The 26,197-nt window shown below is 43.3% G+C and overlaps 1 protein-coding gene across 3 annotated transcripts in view; it reads right to left on the bottom strand.

The window, feature by feature from the left end:
* The window catches only part of LOC110507315 (S-arrestin), a 33,424-nt gene extending 25,557 nt beyond the window's left edge, over positions 1 to 7,867 (bottom strand). For all 3 annotated transcript variants that reach the window (XM_036965623.2, XM_036965625.2, XM_036965626.2), the window contains exons 1-5: positions 7,572 to 7,867; positions 7,094 to 7,159; positions 6,799 to 6,859; positions 6,632 to 6,676; positions 6,201 to 6,400 (exon numbers count right to left, since the gene is read on the bottom strand). In XM_036965623.2, coding sequence (XP_036821518.1) covers positions 6,201 to 6,400; positions 6,632 to 6,676; positions 6,799 to 6,859; positions 7,094 to 7,141 — 354 coding nt within the window. In that variant the 5' untranslated portion in view covers positions 7,142 to 7,159; positions 7,572 to 7,867. The remainder of the gene's footprint in view (positions 1 to 6,200; positions 6,401 to 6,631; positions 6,677 to 6,798; positions 6,860 to 7,093; positions 7,160 to 7,571) is intronic.
* Between the last annotated feature and the right edge of the window lie 18,330 nt (positions 7,868 to 26,197).

Genomic DNA, 26,197 nt, shown 5'->3' with positions numbered 1-26,197 from the left:
GATCTGTTTTTGGGGAGGAGGCTTCCAGGGCCCTGTCTTCCCTATGTCAAGGCAATCGATCCATAACAGACTACTCTATTGAGTTTCGCACTCTTGCTGTCTCCAGTGGCTGGAACGAGCCGGCCTTGCTCGCTCGTCTTCTGGAGGGTTTCCGCGCAGAGGTAAAGGATGAGATTCTCTCCCGGGAGGTTCCTTCCAGCGTGGATTCCTTGATTGAACTCGCTATTCGCATTGAGCGACGGGTTGATCTTCGTCACCGAGCTCGTGGAAAGGAGCTTGCGCTCTCCGTCGCCTCCCTCTCCGCATCACTACCATCTTCCTCTGCCGGCTCGGGTGCTGAGCCCATGCAGCTGGGAGGTATCCGCATCTCGACTAAGGAGAGGGAACGGAGAATCACCAACCGCCTCTGTCTCTATTGCGGTTCCGCTGGTCATTTTGTCACTTCATGTCCAGTAAAAGGCCAGAGCTCGTCAGTAAGCGGAGGGCTACTGGTGAGCGCTACTACTCCTGTCTCTCCTTCAAGATCCTGCACTACCTTGTCGGTCCATCTACGCTGGACCGGTTCGTCAGCTTCCTGCAGTGCCTTAATAGACTCTGGGGCGGAGGGCTGTTTTATGGACGAGACCTGGGCTCGGGAACATGACATTCCTCTCAGACAGTTAAAGGAGCCCACGGCCTTGTTCGCCCTGGATGGTAGTCCTCTCCCCAGGATTCAGCGTGAGACGCTACCTTTAACCCTCACTGTTTCTGGTAATCATAGTGAAACCATTTCTTTTTTAATTTTTCGTTCACCTTTTACACCTGTTGTTTTGGGCCATCCCTGGCTAGTTTGTCATAATCCTTCCATTAATTGGTCTAGTAATTCTATCCTCTCCTGGAACGTCTCTTGTCATGTGAAATGTTTAATGTCTGCTATCCCTCCTGTTTCCTCTGTCTCTTCTTCACAGGAGGAGCCTGGTGATTTGACAGGGGTGCCGGAGGAATATCACGATCTGCGCACGGTGTTCAGTCGGTCCAGGGCCACCTCTCTTCCTCCACACCGGTCGTATGATTGTAGTATTGATCTCCTTCCGGGAACCACCCCCCCCCCGGGGTAGACTATACTCTCTGTCGGCTCCCGAACGTAAGGCTCTCGAAGATTATTTGTCTGTAGCTCTTGACGCCGGTACCATAGTCCCCTCCTCCTCTCCCGCCGGAGCGGGGGGTTTTTTTGTCAAGAAGAAGGACGGGTCTCTGCGCCCCTGCATAGATTATCGAGGGCTGAATGACATAACAGTGAAGAATCGTTATCCGCTTCCTCTTATGTCTTCAGCCTTCGAGATCCTGCAGGGAGCCAGGTTTTTCACTAAGTTGGACCTTCGTAACGCTTACCATCTCGTGCGCATCAGGGAGGGGGACGAGTGGAAGACGGCGTTTAACACTCCGTTAGGGCACTTTGAATACCGGGTTCTTCCTTTCGGCCTCGCTAACGCTCCAGCTGTCTTTCAGGCATTAGTCAATGATGTCCTGAGAGACATGCTGAACATCTTTGTTTTCGTTTACCTTGACGATATCCTGATTTTTTCACCGTCACTCCAGATTCATGTTCAGCACGTTCGACGTGTCCTCCAGCGCCTTTTAGAGAATTGTCTTTTTGTGAAGGCTGAGAAGTGCACTTTTCATGCCTCCTCCGTCACATTTCTCGGTTCTGTTATTTCCGCTGAAGGCATTAAGATGGATCCCGCTAAGGTCCAAGCTGTCATTGATTGGCCCGTCCCTAAGTCACGCGTCGAGCTGCAGCGCTTTCTCGGCTTCGCGAACTTCTATCGTCGTTTCATCCGTAATTTCGGTCAGGTGGCAGCTCCTCTCACAGCCCTTACTTCTGTCAAGACGTGCTTTAAGTGGTCCGTTTCCGCCCAGGGAGCTTTTGATCTCCTCAAGAATCGTTTTACATCCGCTCCTATCCTTGTTACACCTGACGTCTCTAGACAGTTCGTTGTCGAGGTTGACGCGTCAGAGGTGGGCGTGGGAGCCATCCTTTCTCAGCGCTCCCTCTCTGACGACAAGGTCCACCCATGTGCGTATTTTTCTCATCGCCTGTCGCCGTCGGAACGTAACTATGATGTGGGTAACCGCGAACTGCTCGCCATCCGGTTAGCCCTAGGCGAATGGCGACAGTGGTTGGAGGGGGCGACCGTTCCTTTTGTCGTTTGGACTGACCATAGGAACCTTGAGTACATCCGTTCTGCCAAACGACTTAATGCGCGTCAGGCGCGTTGGGCGCTGTTTTTCGCTCGTTTCGAGTTCGTGATTTCTTATCGTCCGGGCTCTAAGAACACCAAGCCTGATGCTTTGTCTCGTCTCTTCAGTTCTTCAGTAGCCTCCACTGACCCCGAGGGGATTCTCCCTGAGGGGCGTGTTGTCGGGTTGACTGTCTGGGGAATTGAGAGGCAGGTAAAACAAGCGCTCACTCACACTCCGTCGCCGCGCGCTTGTCCTAGGAACCTTCTTTTCGTTCCCGTTCCTACTCGTCTGGCCGTTCTTCAGTGGGCTCACTCTGCCAAGTTAGCCGGCCACCCTGGCGTTCGGGGTACGCTTGCTTCCATTCGCCAGCGTTTTTGGTGGCCCACCCGGGAGCATGACACGCGTCGTTTCGTGGCTGCTTGTTCGGTCTGCGCGCAGACTAAGTCCGGTAACTCTCCTCCTGCCGGCCGTCTCAGGCCGCTTCCTATTCCCTCTCGACCGTGGTCTCACATCGCCTTAGATTTTGTCACCGGACTGCCTTCGTCAGCGGGGAAGACTGTTATTCTTACGGTTGTCGATAGGTTCTCTAAGGCGGCTCATTTCATTCCCCTTGCTAAGCTTCCTTCTGCTAAAGAGACGGCACAAATCATCATCGAGAATGTTTTCAGAATTCATGGCCTTCCGTCAGACGTCGTTTCGGACAGAGGTCCGCAATTCACGTCTCAATTTTGGAGGGAGTTTTGCCGTTTGATTGGGGCTTCCGTCAGTCTCTCTTCCGGCTTTCACCCCCAGTCTAACGGTCAAGCAGAACGGGCCAATCAGACTATTGGTCGCATCTTACGCAGTCTTTCTTTTCGTAACCCTGCGTCTTGGTCAGAACAGCTCCCCTGGGCAGAATACGCCCACAACTCGCTTCCTTCGTCTGCGACCGGGCTATCTCCTTTTCAGAGTAGCCTCGGGTACCAGCCTCCGCTGTTCTCATCTCAGTTCGCCGAGTCCAGCGTCCCCTCCGCTCAGGCTTTTGTCCAACGTTGCGAGCGCACCTGGAAGAGGGTCAGGTCTGCACTTTGCCGTTATAGGACGCAGACTGTGAGGGCTGCTAATAAGCGTAGAACTAAGAGTCCTAGATATTGTCGCGGTCAGAGAGTTTGGCTCTCCACTCAGAACCTTCCCCTTAAGACGGCTTCTCGCAAGTTGACCCCGCGGTTCATTGGTCCGTTCCGTATTTCTCGGGTCATTAATCCTGTCGCAGTTCGACTTCTTCTTCCGCGATACCTTCGTCGCGTCCACCCGGTCTTCCATGTCTCCTGCATCAAGCCCGTCCTTCGCGCCCCCGCTCGTCTCCCCCCCCCCCCCCCCCATCCTTGTCGAGGGCGCACCCATCTACAGGGTCCGTAGAATTTTGGACATGCGTCCTCGGGGCCGTGGTCACCAGTACCTCGTAGATTGGGAGGGGTACGGTCCTGAGGAGAGGAGTTGGGTTCCCTCTCGGGACGTGCTGGACCGTGCGCTGATCGAGGATTTCCTCCGTTGCCGCCAGGTTTCCTCCTCGAGTGCGCCAGGAGGCGCTCGGTGAGTGGGGGGGTACTGTCATGTACTGTCATGTTGTGTCTTGTCTCTGTCCTTTCCCTTCACCCTGTCTCCCTCTGCTGGTCGTTGTTAGGTTACCTTTTCTCCCCCGCTTTCCCCCAGCTGTTCCTTGTCTCCTCTGACTACCCATTCACCCCGTTTCCCACCTGTTCCCTTTTTCCCTCTGATTAGGTCCCTATATCTCTCTCTGTTTCTGTTCCTGTCCTTGTCGGATTCTTGTTTGTTGTGTTTCATGCCTGAGCCAGACTATCGTCATGTTTGCTGTAACCTTGTCCTGTCCTGTCGGAATCTGCCGGTCTATCTGAGCCTACCTATGTTTGGTTATTAAAGAAGCTCTGTTTAAGTTAGTTCGCTTTTGGGTCCTCATTCACTCACCATAACAGTCTTATTCAGAACATTTATTTTCTGAATTGTACCAACCTTGCCAGCTGGCATGCCAGCTAAGATAGTTAGACAAGCTAGCTACTTTAACTAGATTGATAGCCTGAAATGGTTTCTTGGTAGCTAGTTATGGGGTTGGGAGATTGGGAACATACAGTTGAAGTCGGAAGTTTACATGCGCTTTTGTTGGAGTCGTTAAACTTGTTTTTTTAACCACTCCACAAATTTCTTGTTAACAAACTATAGTTTTGTCAAATCTGTTAGGACATCTACTTTGTGCATGACACAAGTAATTTTTCCAACAATTGTTTGCAGACAGATTATTTCTCTTATAATTCACTGCATCACAATTCCAGTGGGTCAGAAGTTTACATACACTAAGTTGACTGTGCCTTTGAACAGTTTGGAAAATTCCAGAAAATTATGTCATGGCTTTAGAAGCTTCTGATAGGCTAATTGACATCATTTGAGTAAATTGGAGGTGTACCTTTGGATGTATTTCAAGGCCTAACTTCAAACACATGCCTCTGTGCTTGACATCATGGGAAAATCAAAAGAAATCAACCAGACATTTTTTTGGGACCTCCACAAGTCTGGTCCATCCTTGGGAGCAATTTCCAAACGCGTGAAGGTACCACGTTCATCTGTACAAACAATAGTACGCAAGTATAAACACCATGGGACCACGCAGCCGTCATACTGCTCAGGAAGGAGACGCATTCTGTCTCCTAGAGATGAACGTATTTTGGTGTGAAAAGTGCAAATCAATCCCAGAACAGTAGCAAAGGACCCTGTCAAGATGCTGGAGGAAACAGGTACAAAAGTATCTATATCCACAGTAAAACGAGTCCTATATCGACATAACCTGAAAGGCCGCTCAGCAAGGAAGAAGCCACTGCTCCAAAACCCCCATAAAAAAGCCAGACTACGGTTTGCAACTGCACATGGGGACAAAGATCGTACTTTTTGGAGAAATGTTCTCTGGGCTGATAAAACAAAAATATAACTGTTTGGAGAAAAAAGGTGGAGGCTTGCAAGCCGAAAAACACCATCACAACCGTAAAGCACGGGGGTGGCAGCATCATGTTGTGCGGGGGCTTTGCTGCAGGAGGTACTGGTGCACTTCACAAAATAGATGGCAGCATGAGAAGGGAAATTATGTGCATATATTGAAGCAGCATCTCCAGACATCAGTCAGGAAGTTGAAGCTTGGTCGCAAATGGGTCTTCCAAGTGGACAATGACCCCAAGCATACTTCCAAAGTTGTGGCAAAATGGCTGAAGGACAACAAAGTCAAGGTATTGGAATGGCCATCACAAAGCCCTGACCTCAATCCTATAGAAAATGTGTGGGCAGAACTGAAAAAGTGTGTGCGAGCAAGGAGGCCTACAAACCTGACTCAGTTACACCAGCTCTGTCAGGAGCTTGAGGGAAGCTTGTGGAAGGCTACCCCGAAACGTTTGACCCAAGTTAAACAATTTAAAGGCAATGCTATCAAATACTATCAGAGTGTATTTAATCTTCTGACCTACTGGGAATGTGATGAAAAATAAATAAAAGCTGAAATAAATTATTCTCTCTACTATTATTCTGACATTTCACATTCTTAAAATAAAGTGTTGATCCTAACTGACCTAAGACAGGGAATTGTTTTTGTATGTGAACTTCTGACTTCGACTGTACATGGGCTGGCTGAAGCCAACTTCATAAAAGTGCAAGGTGGTTAGTAGTATTACAGAGAAACAACAGAAAATGGAACATTAATATTTAATATTGTTTAAACAGAATAAATCTGAGTGCACAAGCCCCTGTGCCCCCTATGGGCATGACACCTCTGTGTACTGTGTGTCTGCGGTGTAGGGTGAAGTTGCCCCTAGATGTGATCTTGGGCCAGTTTAGAATTTTCCCCGCTAATGTTTAAGGTTAGGATTTGGGGAAGGGGAGCTGATCCTAGATCTGTACCTAGGGTACACTTCACCCCGAAGCATGCGTCTGCTCTCAGTCACCTCAAAGAAGAAAGGAATGGCATTGTCTCCCAGCTTGCGCAGTAGTTTCTCCTGCATCTTGGTGTGTATGCTCCTTTCCTTGTCCTGCAGTTCGGGGTACACCTGTCGGGTGGTCAGAAAGATGTCCCTACGGAAGGCCACACCCATCACGTCCATGTCATCTCTGCCATACCGGAACGTGCAGGACAGCATGACAAACACTATGGGGCACAAGTAGTAAACAACGTCTTCACTGCATTTTATATAGACCGTTACGTTCATTCCTAGGTACAACGTAACCTTACAAGGAAAAACTTGGTGCCCTATTCATAGGCTATAACTAGGACCCAGGGATTTTCCTATCGTGAAATCACATGGTCAGGAATAACTCCTGGCCCCTCTTCATTCTTAATTTACAAAGCTGACATGAGTTCAAATGTTGAAAAACCAACCTTTCTTTCCTTTGACCTGTACAGGGTCGATCAGCACAACTCCATCTGATTCATATAGGGGAGAGAAATAGCCCTTGAGCATGACAAAAGCACAAGGCAAAAAGATCCAAATAGAAGCAAGTCCTTCCCTTCCCTGAAATGGTTTTGTTTCTCGGTCACACACTCACCAACAGGGTCGATAGAGTCACAGTGATCCACAAAGTCCCTCTTGGCCATGTACACCCCAACCTATGACAGATCAGACATGAGACTTTTCCAATGGTAATGACAAACGGCCCTGCACATAGCCTACGCTGTTGTAGTTGTCACCAACTGCTTGCAAATGCAAACAAACAAACAAACAAGAGAAAAGAACATAGATGACAAGAACGGGCAGATGGATAGGATAAAACCAAAATGAATACATCATTTTTTAAAGACAACTCTGGTACTGTCTTTGCTGGCCTTAGGAGGGATACTCACCGACTTATCACGGGAGAGTTTCTTGAAGATAACATGTTTGGGGCTCATGGTTTTAGTCTCTGAAATCTACAGAAGAAATTACATTGTCACTACAAATGCGGCTGACTGACATAGGATCAAATAAGGGCTGTTTGATTGGCGGCCGTCTTTATTCGATATCTGCAGGCATAGATACACATCTGACTCAGTCTATCAGTGTAATGGCAATAAAACACTAAATGGCTGCTGAAAACAGTTTAAAGCCTCCAGCATTCTAGTTCTAAAAACCCCATCATATGATTTCATCAACCCAATTTTCTCTCATTGTACTAATAGTTTGCCTCTTCACCTGGCATTGCTATTTTCTCAATACCAGTCTAGGGAAGTTGCTGTATCGTATCATAACTACCTTATAATTGCTACACAAACATGCTTAACCACCCATCTTCCCCACACCCGACCTATACAGTAGAAATGCCACAAGGGCAGGTTGACTGACCTGTAGTTGTAGTGCTGGACGTGTAGGGGTCAGCTGCAGGTAACACTAGTGTACCAGGCACAACTATGTGGCTGCATTTATGATCTGTGTGGGTGCTGCTGACCCCCCCCCCCCCCCTCGACTCTGCCTCATCTCAAGCCAGAAATTGCCCTTAAGCACAGATCTAGGATAAGTTCACCCTCCATGAATCCTATTCTAAACCACTATGGAGTAAAGTGTCAAAACTGACCATAGATCAGTGTCTAGGGACGACTTCATCCCACCTCAGGTCCTCCCTGTCACGCCTCCCTCGGGATAAAGCAGGAGTTTAGTTACTAATTGGATCGTCAGCTCCTTTCCGTCAGCTTGATTAAGGGCCAAGATCTGAAGCACGAGGACATAATCCTTACACATGTACAGTAGGCCTAACCAGCAGAGTGCATCGTGATGGGTCGTACACACTGGCAGCGTTCCAGGTTGACTATATTGCAGAGGTATGCCACAACACACAACACCTGGATAGGTGTTTAACATATACACTAGCCACATCAGCTAGTAATCTGATGCCCGACTGCACAGTTGATGACATGGCATGCCACTGTTAATTGATGCAATGCAACTGTTGCAATGTTGTCGGCCTGGAACGCGACCTCTGACTGAGCTTTGAGCCATTCTACTACTACAGTGCCTTCAGAAAATATTCACAGCCCTGGACTTTTTCCACAATTTGAAAATGTATTAAATTCAGATTTTTTTCCCCACTGCCCTGCACACAATACCCCATAATGTCTAAGTGGAATTATGTTTTTCAAAATCTTTACAAATAAACCAAAAACGTAAAGATGAAATGTCTTGAGTCACTATGTATTCAACCCCTTTCTTATGTCAAGCCTAAATAAGTTCAGGAGTAAAAATGTGCTTAACAAGTCACATAATAAGTTGCGTGGACTCACTGTGTGTGCAATAATAGTGCTTAACATGATTTTTGAATAACTACCTCATATCTTTACCCCACATTACACCTGTAAGGTCCCTCAGTCGAGCAGTGAATTTAAAACACAGATTCAACCACAAAGATCAGGGAGGTTTTCCAATGCCTTGCAAAGATGGGTAGATGCATTAAAAAAAATTAAAAGACACTAAATATCCCTGATTAATTACACTTCGAATGGTGTATCAATACACCCACTCGCTACAAAGATACAGGCGTCCTTCCTAACCTAGTTGGCGGAGAGGAAGGAAACCGCTCAGGGATTTCTCCATGAGGCCAATAGTAACTTTATAACAGTTACAGAGTTGAATTAATGGCTGTGATAGGAGAACTGAGGATGGATGAACAACATTGTAGTTACTCCACATTACTAACCTAAGTGACAGAGTGGAAAGAAGGAAGCCTGTACAGAACACAAATATTCCAAAACATAAATCCTGTTTGCAACAAGGCACTAAAGTAATACTGCCTGCAAAAAATGTTGCAAATCTATTCACTTTTTGTCCAGAATAAAAATATTTTCAAGCATAGTGGTGTTATGGGTATGCTTGTTATTGTTAAGGACTGGGAAGTTTTTCAAGATAAAAAAGAAATTAAATGGAGCTAAGCACAAAATTCTAGAGGAAAACCTGGTTGTCTGCTTTCCATCAGACACTGGGAAATAAATTCACCGTTCAGCAGGACAATAACCTAAAACACAATGCCAAATCTACACTAGAGTTGCTTACCAAGAAGACAGTGAATGTTTCTGAGTGGCCGAGTTACAGTTTTGTAACTCTGATTCAATGAATGGTGGAGCTGAGTTAGCCTTTTTTGCCCAAAATATAATTTAATGTGCTCCAATGCTTTTTACTATCATTCTTTATGTAATTTATTCTTGTTTCATAGTATAGTTTCTTCTTTTTATTCAGTTTAGTCACATGATTTCTCAATTTGCAGTACGTTTGCCAATCGGTTGTGCAGCCAGACTTATTTACCATTCCCTTTGCCTCATCAATCCGAAGGGATTTAACAGTTGCAGTGTTAAGATTTTTCTTGAGTGGGAAACCTGGTGAAAGCCAGTCAATATTTAAATCACCCAAAATATATACCTCTCTGTTGATAACACATACATTATCAAGCATTTCACACGTTATCCAGATACTGACTACTCACACTTGGTGGTCTATAGCAGCGTCCCAACAGTATGGGCTTTAGGTGAGGGAGATGAACCTGTAGCCATATTACTATAACAGTACTTAACATGAGATCCTCTCTAAGCATTAAACGGTAACACCCCCACTTTTGGCATTTCTGTCTATTCTGTAGATGTTATAACCATGTATTGCTACCGCTGTATCATCAAAGGTATTATCTAAGTGAGTTTCAGTGATTGTCAGAATATGAATGTCATCTGCTCCTAGCAAATTATTGATTTCATGAACCTTGTTTCTTAAGTTACATTTGTTAACTTGGGCTATTTGTAGCTGGGGGTTAGTTTTTGTCTGTAATAAGGTGTCCATATGAGGGCAGCGTCAATCTTACTAGGATTGTCCTAATATGGACACCGTACAGGTGTACTACAGTGCAGTCTCTCCTGCCTGACTCTGAGCTGTAAAGACCTTGTTGTCAAACTCAGCAGTCTGCAGGCTGACATCAGCAGAGGGGCCTAGGGGATTACACTTTGAATATTAATCACCAGAGATGAATCGCTGCAATTTCTTCTCTCACAGACCATTCTACGCACAAACTGTTAATACAGTAGGTAAACAAAGATGGGCAGAGGGAGTTACAGTCCTTCCTCTGCATTTAATACGGACATGCATTTGCCCACATGCACCTGAAAGAGCATGCATTGCTTACATATTCAATGTATGATTGTGTATTTAATGTCTGATGGTATAATCACATTAATATGGTACTGTGTGGCTCAGTTGGTAGAGCATGACACTTGCAACGTCAGGATGCGCTATGGCATATATTATTATATATTACATCCATTTTTGTTCCAATATATCTGAATGAAACTATTTGTAACATCAAACATTAGACAATTTGTAACAAAAGGTAATTCCTATGAATTACCCAAGACTACCACAAACAACCCCCCCAAAATGCCACAAACTACAATAAACAATCTCAAAATAACACTAGAAACTGCTACAGATTATGATATTATGTGGTTGATTGTGGTAGTTTGTTCTTGTAATATAGGTATTTTGGGGTTATTTGAAGTTGTTTGTGGTAGTCTGTGGAAGCTGTTTTCAGGTAGTTTGTGGAAGGGACCGTTTCGGGTTGTTTGAGGTTACCGTGTAATAAGTGGCGACCCGTCATTCACCTGTTTTGAGCCCCCCAGTTTGAGAGGGGGGGAGGGGTGTTCCTGTTTCACATGTTATTTTGGCATTAATACGTGTCACATATCAGTTTGCAAAGAATGCATATATATATAAATACAGTGCCTTGCGAAAGTATTCGGCCCCCTTGAACTTTGCGACCTTTTGCCACATTTCAGGCTTCAAACATAAAGATATAAAACTGTATTTTTTTGTGAAGAATCAACAACAAGTGGGACACAATCATGAAGTAGAAACGACATTTATTGGATATTTCAAACTTTTTTAACAAATCAAAAACTGAAAAATTGGCCGTGCAAAATTATTCAGCCCCCTTAAGTTAATACTTTGTAGCGCCACCTTTTGCTGCAAGTCGCTTGGGGTATGTCTCTATCAGTTTTGCACATCGAGAGACTGAAATTTTGTTCCCATTCCTCCTTGCAAAACAGCTCGAGCTCAGTGAGGTTGGATGGAGAGCATTTGTGAACAGCAGTTTTCAGTTCTTTCCACAGATTCTCGATTGGATTCAGGTCTGGACTTTGAATTGGCCATTCTAACACCTGGATATGTTTATTTTTGAACCATTCCATTGTAGATGTTGCTTTATGTTTTGGATCATTGTCTTGTTGGAAGACAAATCTCCGTCCCAGTCTCAGGTCTTTTGCAGACTCCATCAGGTTCTCTTCCAGAATGGTCCTGTATTTGGCTCCATCCATCTTCCCATCAATTTTAACCATCTTCCCTGTCCCTGCTGAAGAAAAGCAGGCCCAAACCATGATGCTGCCACCACCATGTTTGACAGTGGGGATGGTGTGTTCAGCTGTGTTGCTTTTACGCCAAACATAACGTTTTGCATTGTTGCCAAAAAGTTCAATTTTGGTTTCATCTGACCAGAGCACCTTCTTCCACATGTTTGGTGTGTCTCCCAGGTGGCTTGTGGCAAACTTTAACCAACACTTTTTTATGGATATCTTTAAGAAATGGCTTTCTTCTTGCCACTCTTCCATAAAGGCCAGATTTGTGCAATATACGACTGATTGTTGTCCTATGGACAGAGTCTCCCACCTCAGCTGTAGATCTCTGCAGTTCATCCAGAGTGATCATGGGCCTCTTGGCTGCATCTCTGATCAGTCTTCTCCTTGTATGAGCTGAAAGTTTAGAGGGACGGCCAGGTCTTGGTAGATTTGCAGTGGTCTGATACTCCTTCCATTTCAATATTATCGCTTGCACAGTGCTCCTTGAGATGTTTAAAGCTTGGGAAATCTTTTTGTTCTTCATGATGCTCTCTGCGCTTTTAACGGACCTCTGAGACTATCACAGTGCAGGTGCATTTATACGGAGACTTGATTACACACAGGTGGATTGTATTTATCATCATTAGTCATTTAGGTCAACATTGGATCATTCAGAGATCCTCACTGAACTTCTGGAGAGAGTTTGTTGCACTGAAAGTAAAGGGGCTAAATAATTTTGCACGCCCAATTTTTTGATTTGTTAAAAAAGTTTGAAATATCCAATAAATGTCGTTCCACTTCATGATTGTGTCCCACTTGTTGTTGATTCTTCACAAAAAAATGCAGTTTTATATATTTATGTTTGAAGCCTGAAATGTGGCAAAAGGTCGCAAAGTTCAAGGGGGCCGAATACTTTCGCAAGGCACTGTATATATCATTGAGTTAAAGCCACTGTCGTGGTCATTTCCTGTATTAATAAATGAGGAGAGTTTACAGACCACACACAAGTCAGTGTTATATTTTAAACTTCATATTTTGATAATATGAGCTTCACCATAGCTCTTTGACTCTCAGATCAATTCAGTGTCTATAAATGAATTCTCTGAGAGTGCTTACAAAATAATAAGATAAGATACACCCCTCTCAACTCACAAGATGAACCACAGATCTTAGGAACTTCACAAAGGGCATTTTACTTGAGAGAGGAGTATCCCATATATCCCATAGCCAGATAGCATAAGCTATAAATTATCGTTCAGTTTGGTCTCTTAGACGAGGTTCTACTTCTCGTTCTTGGTACTTCATAGTACCAAAACATTACCTCATCCAATGGCATATATCAATTGTCAATTCTAGATACTCCCATCTCAAATACATCACCCCTACTGGGCAAGCTCACGGAGGGGAGTGAGCCTCTAGGTCATATACTAGGTCAAGATTCATGCAACATCAGAGGGGTAATACAATGGTTCCAGACACTGCCATACTCCTCCCCCCAATGGGAAAAGGAGGGAGTGACTGGAGTACAGACATGGTGGAGCCCTTCACATGGTTTAGGAATTGTTAGACACATTCAAATATGAAGACAATCCTGACCTCTCCCGTCTCTGGGCCCCAAGTGACTATCTCACATAAGCATATTATGAAGGTAAATAAAACATTTTATTTATCAATGTCATCTAACTAATTCTGATTCAGCTATGACACCACATTCAAACATGGCATCTTTTTTGTTTTCTTGAGTAAGGCAGCTCCAAAATGCAGGTGTTTCAGCCTAGTTTAGTGCTTTCTGTGATGGTGGGGCAAGCGAGCAGAAAATACGGAGCATTGCGCCGTGATTGGCTCAGTGTTCTGTTACTATGTCGCCGCCAAGTCTAAGGGTAGAGCTAGAAAAGTCTTGCCCCTTGAATGCTGCCATAGAAGTTACATTAGAAGTGCCAATCCAAGAAGGCTCAAGGTCATTATCCACAGATAAAATGACTTCAAATCACATTATATGTACAGTAGCTTTGATTGGACTGATTATGTCATCATCAGATTTTCAAAATCTTAGCTAGCAGTCATCATGAGTCAATTCAACAATCTACTGGTAAATCCTTTTTAATCCTTGTCATATGAAGAGAAAACAATGAAGAGAAATTAAAGATAACGTATCGCTGCTCATTGGCCATTGGACATAAACATTACACAACAAGTTGGAAATCGCAAATTCAACAATGTGGTATGGAAGGAATCAGTGACATTGTGAAGTGAAGTGTCTGTATGGTCCCAAATCTATGATTAAGGGTCTATTTTTCAAGTTTAAAATGATAAACATTCAACATCGACCATGCTGTCAATTAAACAGGATTTGTGCCGTGCTCAAAACAACTGCGAAAACATGACTTCAGTGAGTTCAAGACAACTGGGAAGTTGGGAATAAACAAGCTCCGACTGGGAAAATACGTTTTGAATGGTCATCCAACTCAGAATTGTAAATCTGTCGTCTTTCTAGAGCTATGACCTGAAGATCAATGACGTCACCATGATTCAAACTTGTTTTTTTTTGGACCTTAAATCCAGAGAATGCCAGACTTTGAGGACAAAATTTGCCCATGAAGGACCGCTGTGCCACCTTCCTGTTCAAGTGAGCGCAGCACAACAAGGTGAGTCCAAAAATGTATTGTATGCTGCTGCATAAATGATGTAATATGCCAGGGAGATGTGTATACTGTAGCTAAGAAAGTAATACTAAGTGTAAGTTGTGTAGTAAGATGTTAAGTAGCCCATGTGCCTCTCCCTTTTAATTTGGTTTATTTACCCCTCTTAATTGTGCCTACTGTTCTGACTTGGTGTAGCCTATAACCTGTTCTAGAGAAATGTAATCATCAAATATTGTAAGAGCTTTCATTGTCTGCTTATATGTCCCCTTTATTTATCCTATGGTTCTGACTTGGTGTACAGGGATTACAATGTAAGAACGGTCCATGTTCTGAATTCTGTCGCTTTACATTTCAAAAGTGCTAAACAAATAGTTGTATTGACTACGTCCATCCTACATTAGCTGGCTCATTAATGTCTTAATCGAAATACGGATTGCCTCTTATCCGCTTGTCATCCCTTTATGCCATAGTTTGTACATCTCAATTGTCATTAGAAACCACATTTGTTTAAGCAAGTCAGCCATTTATCAGCAGTTTTTTTTAAAGGCAGTACATGAGGCTGAATTAACTGTTTCTCTGTCAGACAAGGCTCCGCTGATAGCCAGGTGCAGCAATGGTAAGGTGCTGGGACTACTGTTGCGACAGCTATATTGTCACGCCCTGGTCTTAGTATTTTGTGTTTTCTTTATTATTTTGGTTAGGCCAGGGTGTGACATGGGTTTATTATGTAGTGTGTTTTACCTGGGGTTTTTGTAGGTATTGGGATTGTGGTAGTGGGGTTGTCTAGAATAGTCTATTGCTGTCTGGAGTGGTTCTCAATTAGAGGCAGGTGTTTATCGTTGTCTCTGATTGGGAACCATATTTAGGCAGCCATATTCTTTGAGTGTTTCGTGGGTGATTGTTCCTGTATCTGTGTTTGTTTGCACCAGATATGGCTGTTTAGGTTTTCACGTTTCTTGTTTTGTTAGTTTGTTTATGTATAGTTTCTTTATTAAAGAACCATGAATCAAAATAACCACGCTGCATTTGTCCGATCCCTGCTACACCTCCTCCTCAGAGGAAGAGGAGAAAGAAAACCGTAACATATATGTAGGCCCTAACAGTTTGTGGGCAACGTTTGTCACCGTTATAGTGCAATTCGTTTATTGTTTAGTGTTGGTTGTGTAGTGGCTTTGCTGGCATGCATCCCACTTTTTTTTGCCCCACCAAGATTTACATGCTAAAATCGCCACTGACCTCAATTGTCAGTAGAAAACACAATTATTTAAGCAAGTCAGCCACATCAGCTTTGTTTTATAAAAGGCAGAAAATTAGGCTGAATGAACTGTTTCGCTGCCAGACAAGGCCCCGCTGATAGCCAGGTGTAGCAGTGGTAAGGATTCACTCCGTGGTACTGAAAAGAAAGCTCTGCTGTTGGGACAGCTTTACTGTAGGCTTTAACAGTTTATGGGCACCGTTTGTTACCGTTATAGTGCAATTAATGTATTGTTTAGTGTTGTGTAGTGGCTTCGCCCGCATGCATTGCACATTTCTGGGGGGATTTTTCCCCACCAAAATGTACATGTTAAAATGTCACTGTGTGTGTGAGATGTATCGTCAACTTTGTAATTTCTAACTAATCATTTATTTATAGAAGTGGGTATGTGCTGGTTTCAGCCAACAGAGGTGGCTCTTGTCGGTTTCTTCACGAGCTCTCACTACTGTAGTTCTCGCGCTAGCTTGTCAGTGAATAAGTGACAAGCAGGGTCGCCATGTCCGGTTTTCTAACAAATTGGGCTACTTTCAAAACAATGTTGCGGATGAAAATGTATAGGTCGCGGGTTTTTGGGCTATTTCTAAATTGCACTGTGGCCGCCATGGCATTTTCTTAAAAATATAAAATTCACTGTGACCTGCTGCTGCTGACTATCAAGCAGTGAGGCAGCCTGTTTCTGAGTACAAAGGGCTGCCCAGTGACACGAGCCTACCAGACGAGCTAAATAACTTCTACGCTCGTGTCGAGGCAAGTAACACTGAAACATGCAAGAGAGCATCAGCTGTTCCCAGACGACTGTGTGATCATACTCTCCGCAGACGATGTGAGTAAGACCTTTAGAAACAGATTAACATTCAGACAGATTACCAGGACGCGTACTCCGAGCATGCGCTGACCAACTGGCAAGTGTCTTCACTGACATTTTCAACATCCCCATGTCTGAGTCTGTAATACCAACATGCTTCAAGCAGACCACCATAGTCCCTGTGCCAAGAACACTAAGGTAAACTGCCTAAATGACTACTGATCCAAAGCACTCATATCTGTAGCCATGAAATGCTTTCAAAGGTTGGTCATGGCTCACATCAACACCATTATCCCAGAAACCCTAGACACACTCCAGTGTGCATACCGCACCAACAGATCATGCAATCTCTATTGCACGCCACACTGCCCTTTCACACCTGGACAAAAGGAACATCTATGTGAGAATGCTATTCATTGACTAAAGCTCAGCCCTCAACACCATAGTGAACTCAAAAGCTCATTACTAAGCTAAGGACCCTGGGACTAAACACCTCCCTCTGCAACTGGATCCTGGACTTCCTGACGGGCCGCCCCCAGGTGGTAGGAAACAAGACATCCGCCACGCTGATCCTCAACACGTGGGCCCCTCAGGGGGGCGTGCTCAGTCCCCTCCTGAACTCCCTGTTCACTCATGACTGCACGGGCATGCAAGCCGCCAACACTATCATTCAGTTTGCTTATGACAACAGCGGTAGGCTTGATCACCGACAACGATGAGACAGCCTACAGGGAGTTGGTCAGAGACCTGACCGTGTGGTGCAAGGACAACAACCTCTACCTCAATGTGATCAAGGTGATGATTGTGGGCTATAGTTTTGGCAAGTCAGTTAGGACTACTTTGTGCATGACAAGTAATTTTTTCCAACAATTGTTTTCAGATTATGTCACTTATAATTCACTGTATCACAAAAATCCAGTGGGTCAGAAGTTTACATGCACTAAGTTGACTGTGCCTTTAAACAGCATGGAAAATTCCAGATGATGATGTCATGGCTACAGAAGCTTCTGATAGGTTAATTGACATCATTTGAGTGAATTGGAGGTGTACCTGTGGATGTATTTCAAGGCCTACATTCAAACGCAGTGCCTCTTTTATTGACATCATGGGAAAATCAAAAGAAATCCGCCAAGAAGTATTTGTAGACCTCCACAAGTTCGGTTCATCCTTGGGAGCAATTTCCAAACGCCTGAAGGTACCACGTTCATCTGTACAAACAAGAGTACGCAAGTATAAACACCATGAGACCATGCAGCAGTCATACCGCTCAGGAAGGAGACGCATTCTGTCTCCTAGAGATGAACGTACTTTGCTGCGAAAAGTGAAAATCAATCCCAGAACAGCAGCAAAGGACCCTGTCAAGATGCTGGTGGAAACAGGTACAAAAGTATCTATATCCACAGTAAAAAGTCCTATATCGACATAACCTGAAAGGCCGCTCAGCAAGGAAGAAGCCACTGCTCCAAAACCGCCATAAAAATGCCAGACTACGATTTTCAACTGCACGTGGAGACACAGATCGTACTTTTTGGAGAAATGTCCTCTGGTCTAATGAATCAAAAATAGAACTGTTTGTCCATAATGACCATAATTATGTTTCGAGGATAAAGGGGGAGGCTTGCAAGCCGAAGAATGCCATCCCAACCGTGAAGCACACGGGGTGGCAGCATCATATTGTAGGGGTGCTTTGCTGTAAGAGGGACAAGTGCACTTCACAAAATAGATGGCAACATGAGAAAGGAAAATTATGTGCATATATTGAAGCAACATCTCACGACATCAGTCAGGAAGTTAAAGCTTGGTTAGGAAGTTATAAAGCTTGGTCGCAAATGGGTTTTTCAAAAGTTGTGGTAAAAAGGACAACAAAGTCAAGGTACTGGAGTGGTCATCACAAAGCCCTGACCTCAATCCTATAGAACATTTGTGGGCAGAACAGAAAAAGCGTATGCGAACAAGGAGGCCTAAAAACCGGACTCAGTTACACCAGCTCTGTCAGGAGGAATGAGCCTTCCATAAGCTTCCCACAATTTGGCCATCTGAAACGTTAGACCCAAGTTAAACAATTTAAAGGCAATGCTACCAAATACTAATTGAGTGTATGTAAACTTCTGACCCACTGGGAATGTGATGAAAGAAATAAGCTGAAATAAATCACTCTACTATTATTCTGACATTTAATATTCATAAAATAAAGTGGTGATCCTAACTACCTAAGATAGGGAATTTGTACTAGGATTAAATGTCAGGAATTGTGAAAAACTGTCCTTTTTAGGACAGGCATTCCGCCAGCGGAACCGTTCGACAACATTCCGCTGTAAAGGCAGCGCACGAAATTAAAAATATATTTTAGAAATATGTAACTTTCACAAGTCCAATACAGCAAATGAAAAACTTATTGTTAATCTACCCATCGTGTCCAATTTTAAAAAGGTTTTACAGCGAAAGCACAACATTTGATTTTGTTAGGTCAGAGCCAAGTCAGAAAAATAAAAAAATAAAATTAATCACTAACATTTGATGATCTTCATCAGATGATACATGTATGTTTTGTTCGATTATGTGCATATTTATATCCAAAAATCTCGGTTTACATTGGCGCGTTACGTGCAGTAATGTTTTGATTCCAAAACATCTGGTGATTTTGCAGATAGCCACATCAAATCCCATAAATACTCATAATAAACATTGATAAAAGATACAAGTGTTATTGACAGAATTAAAGATAGACTTCTCCTTAATTTAACCGCTGTGTCAGATTTCAAAAAAACTTTACGGAAAAAGCATAATCTGAGTACGGCGCTCAGAGCCCAATCCAGCCAAAGAAATATCCTCCATGTTGGAGTCAACAGAAGTTAGAAATAACATTATAAATATTCACTTACCTTTGATGATCTTCATCAGAATGCACTCCCAGGAATCCCAGTTCGACAATAAATGACAGACTTTATGGAACAAATCAGTCATTTAGCCACTTGTTGTTAGCGTATTTAGCCCAGTAATCCATCTTCATGAGGCGCAAGCACTTCGTCCAGACAAAAACTCAGTCCCGTTACAGGTCGTAGAAACAAGTCAAACGATGTATGGAATGAATCTTTAGGATGTTAATATAACTCATCAATAAGGTTCCATCCGGTTCCATCCGGAGAATTCCATTGTCTGTAGAAAAGCACTGTAACGAGAGCTAACTCTGTTGGGGCTGTGCGTCACGAGCCTGAGACACTCTGCCAGACCCATGACTCATTCAGCTCCCAATCCCCCTCCTTTATAGCAGAAGCCTGAAACAAGTTTCTAAAGACGGTTGACATCTAGTGGAAGCCTTAGGAAGTGCAACTTGATCCCATAGACACTGTATTCGGTCGGCCAAGCTTTGAAAAACTACAAACCTCAGATTTCCCACATTCTGGTTGGATTTCGCTCAGGTTTTCGCCTGCCATTTGAGTTCTGTTATACTCACAGACATCATTCAAACAGTTTTAGAAACTTCAGAGTGTTTTCTATCCAATACTACCTCCCCAAATGGCTTAGGACCATTGACTGTCTATGATTGCCATGTGAGTGCACACAAAAATCTGTGAAAATAAATGAATGACAACTGTACCAAAAACATTCAAATTTTATGTCAAATCTTAAATATTGGTAGGTTAGTTTTCACAGTTGATTGACAAGTTGTAAGGTATCCTTTGATGGTATTTACTTGTTCCAAATTATTCATTGTTGTATCCTAGATCTTGATACATATATAGATACATCTATATTCATTCAACCACAAGGGTGTACTAATGAGCAATGTAAGAAATATATTTTTTTAAACAGAGGACTACAGATATGATATTATTTCAGTGCAGATAAGGGAAGGGCAGGTGAAAATAAAAACATGACAGTCAGACAAGACAGTGTTTGAATCAAATGTATTTGCATATGAATGGAGTGAAGAGGAGCAGCAGCGCCTCTTCAACCTCAGGAGGCTGAAGAAATTTGGCTTGTCACCAAAAGCACTCAAACTTCTACAGATGCACAATCGAGAGCATCCTGTCGGCTGTATCACCGCCTGGTACGGCAACTGCTCCGCCCACAACCATAAGGCTCTCCAGAGGGTAGTGAGGTCTGCACAACGCATCACCGGGGGCAAACTACCTGCCCTCCAGGACACCTACACCACCCGATGTCACAGGAAGGCCATAAAGATCATAAAGGACAACAACCACCGAGCCACTGCCTGTTCACCCCGCTATCATCCAGAAGGCGAGGTCAGTACAGGTGCATCAAAGCTGGGACCAAGAGACTGAAAAACAGCTTCTATCTCAAGGCCATCAGACTGTTAAACAGCCACCACTAACATTGAGTGGCTGCTGCCAACACACTGACTCAACTCCAGCCACTTTAATAATGAGAATTGATGGAAATTGATGTAAAATACATCACTAGCCACTTTAAACAATGCTACTTAATATAATGTTTACATACCCTACATTACTCATCTCATTTGTATATACTGTACTCTATATCATCTACTGCATCTTTATGTAATACATGTATTACTAGCCACTTTAAACTATGCCACTTTGTTTACATACTCATCTCATATGTATATACTGTACTCAATACCATCTACTGCATCTTGCCTATGCCGTTATGTACCATCACTCATTCATATATCTTTATGTACACATTCTTTATCCCTTTACACTTGTGTGTATAAGGTAGTAGTTTTGGAATTGTTAGGTTAGATTACTCGTTGGTTATTACTGCATTGTCGGAACTAGAAGCACAAGCATTTCGCCCCATTCGCATTAACATCTGCTAACCATGTGTATGTGACAAATACATTTGATTTGATCCCTGTTAGTGAGCATTTTAACCATTGTCAAGATAATCCATCCACCTGAAAGGTGTGACATATCAAGAAGCTGATTAAACATCATGATCATTACACAAGTGCACATTGTGCTGGGGACAAAAAAAATGCAGTTGTCTCACACAACACCACAGATGTCTCAAGTTGAGGGGAGCGTGCAATTGTCATGGCTGCAGGAATGTCCACCAGAGCTGTTCCCAGAGAATTCAATGTTAATTTCTCTACAATGTTGTTTGAGAGAATTTGGCAATACGTCCAACCGGCCTCACAACTGCAGACCACGTGTACCCACACCAGCCCAGGACATCCACAGCTGGCTTCTTCACCTGCGGGATCATTTGAGGGGAAGGGGGCTGAAGAGTATTTATCTGTAATAAAACCCTTTTGTGGGGAAAACCTCAAACTGATTGGCTGGGCCTGGCTCCCCAGTGGGTGAGCTTTGCAGCCCCAGGCCAGCTCATGGCTGTGCCACTGCCCAGTCGTGAAATCCTAATGGATTTGACAAATTTCCTTATATGAACTGTAACTCAACAAAATCTTTTAAATTGTTGCATGGTAGTTATACTGAACAAAAAATATAAACCTGTGTTGTGTGCTTCATTTAAATATTTTATTTATTTGTTTTTAGGGGGTGGATGAGTTTGAATATTGCAGATGGATTGTTGTTTTTATTAATGTAATTATCTGCATCATTACCAATCCTTTTATATTTTTGGGGTAAATACACACACACACACACACACACACGTTCAAAAGATTGGGGTCACTAATAAATGTCCTTGTTATTGAAAGAAAATCACATTTTTTGGGCTATTAAAATGACATCAAATTGATCAGAAATCCACAGTGTAGACATTGTTAAATTTTTATTTGTTTCACCTTTATTTAACCAGGTAGGCCAGTTGAGAACAAGTTCTCATTTACAACGGCGATCTGGCCAAGATAAAGCAAAGCATTGCGACAAAAACAATGGAGATACACATGGGACTAAATGACTGTTGTTGTTGGAAACAGCAGATTTTTAATGGAATATCTACATAGGCGTACAGAGGCCCATTATCAGCAACCATCACTCCTGTGTTCCAATGGCACGTTGTGTTAGCTAATCCAAGTTTATCATTTTAAAAGGCTAATTGAGCATTTGAAAACCCTTTTGCAATTATTTTAGCACAGCTGCAAACTGTTGTACTGAATAAAGAAGCAATAAAACTGGCCTTCTAGACTAGTTGAGTATCTGGATCATCAGCATTTTTGGGTTCGATTACAGCCTCAAAATGGACAGAAACAGACTTTCTCCTGAAACTCGTCAGTCTATTCTTGTTTTGAGAAATGAAGGCTATTCCATGTGAAAAGTTGCCAAGAGACTGAAGATCTCGTACAACGCTGTGTACTACTCCCTTCACAGAACAGTGCAAACTGTCTCTAACCAGAATAGAAGGAGTGGGAGGCCCCGATGCACACTAATGTACTTGACCTCTTGCTCAGTTGTGCACTGGGGCCTCCCACTCCTTTTCCTATTCTGGTTAGACACAATTTGCGCTGTTCTATGAAGGGAGTAGTACACAGCGTTGTATGAGATCTTCAGGTTCTTGTTTTTCTTTTATCAATTAGTATAGATTTTAACCACAATACTTGTAATTATTTGTTCTGTATTTTCAGGTGGATTAAACTGAAATTGCAAACTTCATGGCTTGTTCAAAACTTTTTTTTGTGATATAATTTCATTTTCAAATAACCGAAAGTGAGCGGTTGTCATCTTAATAAAAGGGGAAAATACCATTCCTGAACATGGGATGAGAGATTCTTACTAATTTGCTAGAGAACCATTTCGGATTTAAGTATAACTTTTGAATGAGAGGTATTTTCCTTTCCATGGTAGCAAGATCTTATCTATTTTTGCTAACTTTCTATTGAAATGTATTGGAGCAAGATTTTTTTTTTTTCAGGATATGCATACTGAGTATGTCCACATCAGACCATTTTATTTGTAAATTACATGGTAATGTAAAAGGTGTATTTTTTTGTGATACAATACGTAATATAGTACACATCATGATTTGGTTTTAATCCCGAGGTTAGAAAAAGTATCTAGATCCTCTGAGGCTGTGGAGGGATTCTAAATGTGAATTTAAAAGAAAACATGAATCAGCATACAATGACACCGTTGATTTTAAGCCATGGATATCTAATCCCTTAATATTATTGTTGGATCTAATTTTAACAGCTAACATTTCAATGGCAATAATAAATAGACATGCAGATAGTGGACAACCTTGTTTCACTCCTCTTGACAGTTTAAAACTGAGCTGTAGCCATAATGTACTATTTTACACCTAGGGTTACTATACATAACTTTAACCCACTTTATAAGAGAAAATACATGAAATATTCCAGGAAAATATATATATATATATATGTATATATATATATATATATATATATAAACTCCAGTTGTACTTTATCACAACCCTTTTCAAAGTCAGCTATGTAAACCAGTCCTGGTTTCCCAGATATTTCATAGTGTTCTTACTGCCAGACTACAATAAACTGGGCACTTGACTGAACGATGATCCTGTGGGCACGTGTATCAGTCCTGCAAAGTAGTGACAGTCAAGAATCGAGGGGTTACATCTGGTGCCGACCTGGTGAGTTCATGGAGGCTTCACTGCCGGTTGCGGGACGCAGCTACAAAGCGGTATGACAGCGGAGAAGTTTGCATCCACAGAGACAGTGCAGGTTACGCAATTAGCGCAAGTTAAGTCCTTAACATATTTGCCTAATGAGTTACGTCAGATTTGTTTACGCTGATAGTATGCCATCAAGCGTCAGTGGTCATTTGTATTGTGTGATTATTCGTATTTTAAATTCTGGTACTGTTTTTTTATGATTAACAATGGCAGAGGGGAACAGTGATAATCTGTTTCAAACCGTTTGTGTACGCCCTAAAACATTGGTTGGTACAGTAGGGGTAGGCCCATTCCTTATCACTCAGTTATTGTGCTAGGATCAGTGGGTTCACATATTGTGTGAGCAGTTATTTTCTGATGAGTTCGTTAGTGATAATGTGTATGACAAGGTGACACAGGCTCCATGCACCTCCACTCCCTACCATCAGTCACGTAAAGCAGACAATCTATTCAAGCATTTAGGTGCTTTAATTACAGAGTTGGGGACACACGCTGGGGATTCTGTCACAGCGAGGTTGATGTCTGATGGAGAATAAACACCTTCACAAAACAGTACCAGTGATAGCAGCAACGCACCAGACAACACGGAGCTGACAAGTACTCTGTCCATAAGTGGGTTGATTTGATGACAACATATTGGAGAAAGAAGGATGTCCGTGCTGCTGACCAGTCTGATGAGATAATGAGTAGGCTGATGGGGAGAGCCAAATATGTGGTGAAAATAGGATTACACAGTGACACATCTCTTGATGTTGTACAGCATCCTGACACAATTTATGCTATCCTCAAGCAACACTTCAGTGACCTCTCCTATTCCTGCATGCCTCTTGCAGACTTCTATAATACTCTGCCCGAGGGCCATGAAAGTCGTGTTGATTACTGGGTGCGTCTGAAGAAAGTAGCTGACATAGCAGATGAGTGTTTCCAAAGCAAAGGGAGGAGAATGGAAAACCCGAAACAGGAGGTAGCCATGATGTTTGTGAGGAATTGCCCTGAGTTATCCGTCTGTTGTGTTTAAGAGCAAGATGGTTGACAGCTGAACAGCGAAGGAGGTGCGGGATAATCTATGAATATCAGAGCTGAAATGCAGGCCCAGTAAGCACTCACTCGACCGATCGTTGCCGTGGTGAGTGACAGCACACAATCAGACGTGCCATGTGAGTGTCGCAAACATGTAAACATAACATCCAGCAGCCCCAGAGAGGTAATGAGTGCCTCAACGCAGAGCAGTATGGATAGAATGGCAGACATGCTGAGTCAAGTCCTGAATAGCTCTGAATAGTCTCCTCCTAAACATGTTCTTGTCACTCACACCCAGGGTAGGATTCACCCACAGCAGAGAAGGAGATTCACAGTGTGAAGAGCATGTGACATACAGTATGTAATGAGAATTCCCACTCCACCATTGGATACTGCCAAATGAATCGCCTTTTTCAGCTGTCATGAGCCAGGCCATGAGGGACCAGTGCACTACCGCCTCGTCAACCATGCCACCGCCTCTCCCAGTCAGTGAAACTAGACACCCTACATTTTGAGAAGGGAAGTGTGGGCTCTAATGAAAACCTCCTCAGTGACACCAGAGCTACAGTGTATGAAGTAGTCAGTGAGATTTTCCCAGTCATTCTCAAGTCATAGTTCAGTACACTACACACATTATTGTTCCACACATACATACACACACACACACACACACACACACATTTATGAAATACTTTTTTCTTTACATAGTTGAATGTGCTGACAACAAAATCACACAAAAATTATCAATGGAAATCAAATTTATCAACCCATGGAGGTCTGGATTTGGAGTCACACTCAAAATTAAAGTGGAAAACCACACTACAGGCTGATCCAACTTTGATGTAATATCCTTAAAACAAGTCAAAATGAGGCTCAGTACTGTGTGTGGCCTCCACGTGCCTGTATGACCTCCTTACAACGCCTGGGCATGCTCCTGATAAGGTGGACTAAACTCCTGGACAGCTCCTGGACAGTCTGTGGTGCAAAACGGCGTTGGTGGATGGAGCGAGACATGATGTCCCCCTCAATTGGATTCAGGTCTGGGGAACGGGCGGGCCAGTCCATAGCATCAATGCCTTCCTCTTGCAGGAACTGCTGACACACTCCAGCCACATGAGGTCTAGCATCGTCTTGCATTAGGAGGAACCCAGGGCCAACCGCACCAGCCTATGGTCTCACAAGGGGTCTGAGGATCTCATCTCGGTACCTAATGGCAGTCAGGCTACCTCTGGCGAGCACATGGAGGCGCCCCAAAGAAATGCCACCCCACACCATGACTGACCATGCTGGAGGATGTTGCAGGCAGCAGAACGTTCTCCACGGCGTCTCCAGACACTGGTGTTCTC

This window comes from Oncorhynchus mykiss, chromosome 27 (assembly GCF_057628025.1).
Source record: "Oncorhynchus mykiss isolate SJ-2025 chromosome 27, ASM5762802v1, whole genome shotgun sequence".
In the NCBI taxonomy this organism is placed as follows: Eukaryota; Metazoa; Chordata; class Actinopteri; order Salmoniformes; family Salmonidae; genus Oncorhynchus; species Oncorhynchus mykiss.
Note: the sequence above shows the minus strand (reverse complement) of the source record. Positions and strands in the feature narration are given on the sequence as shown.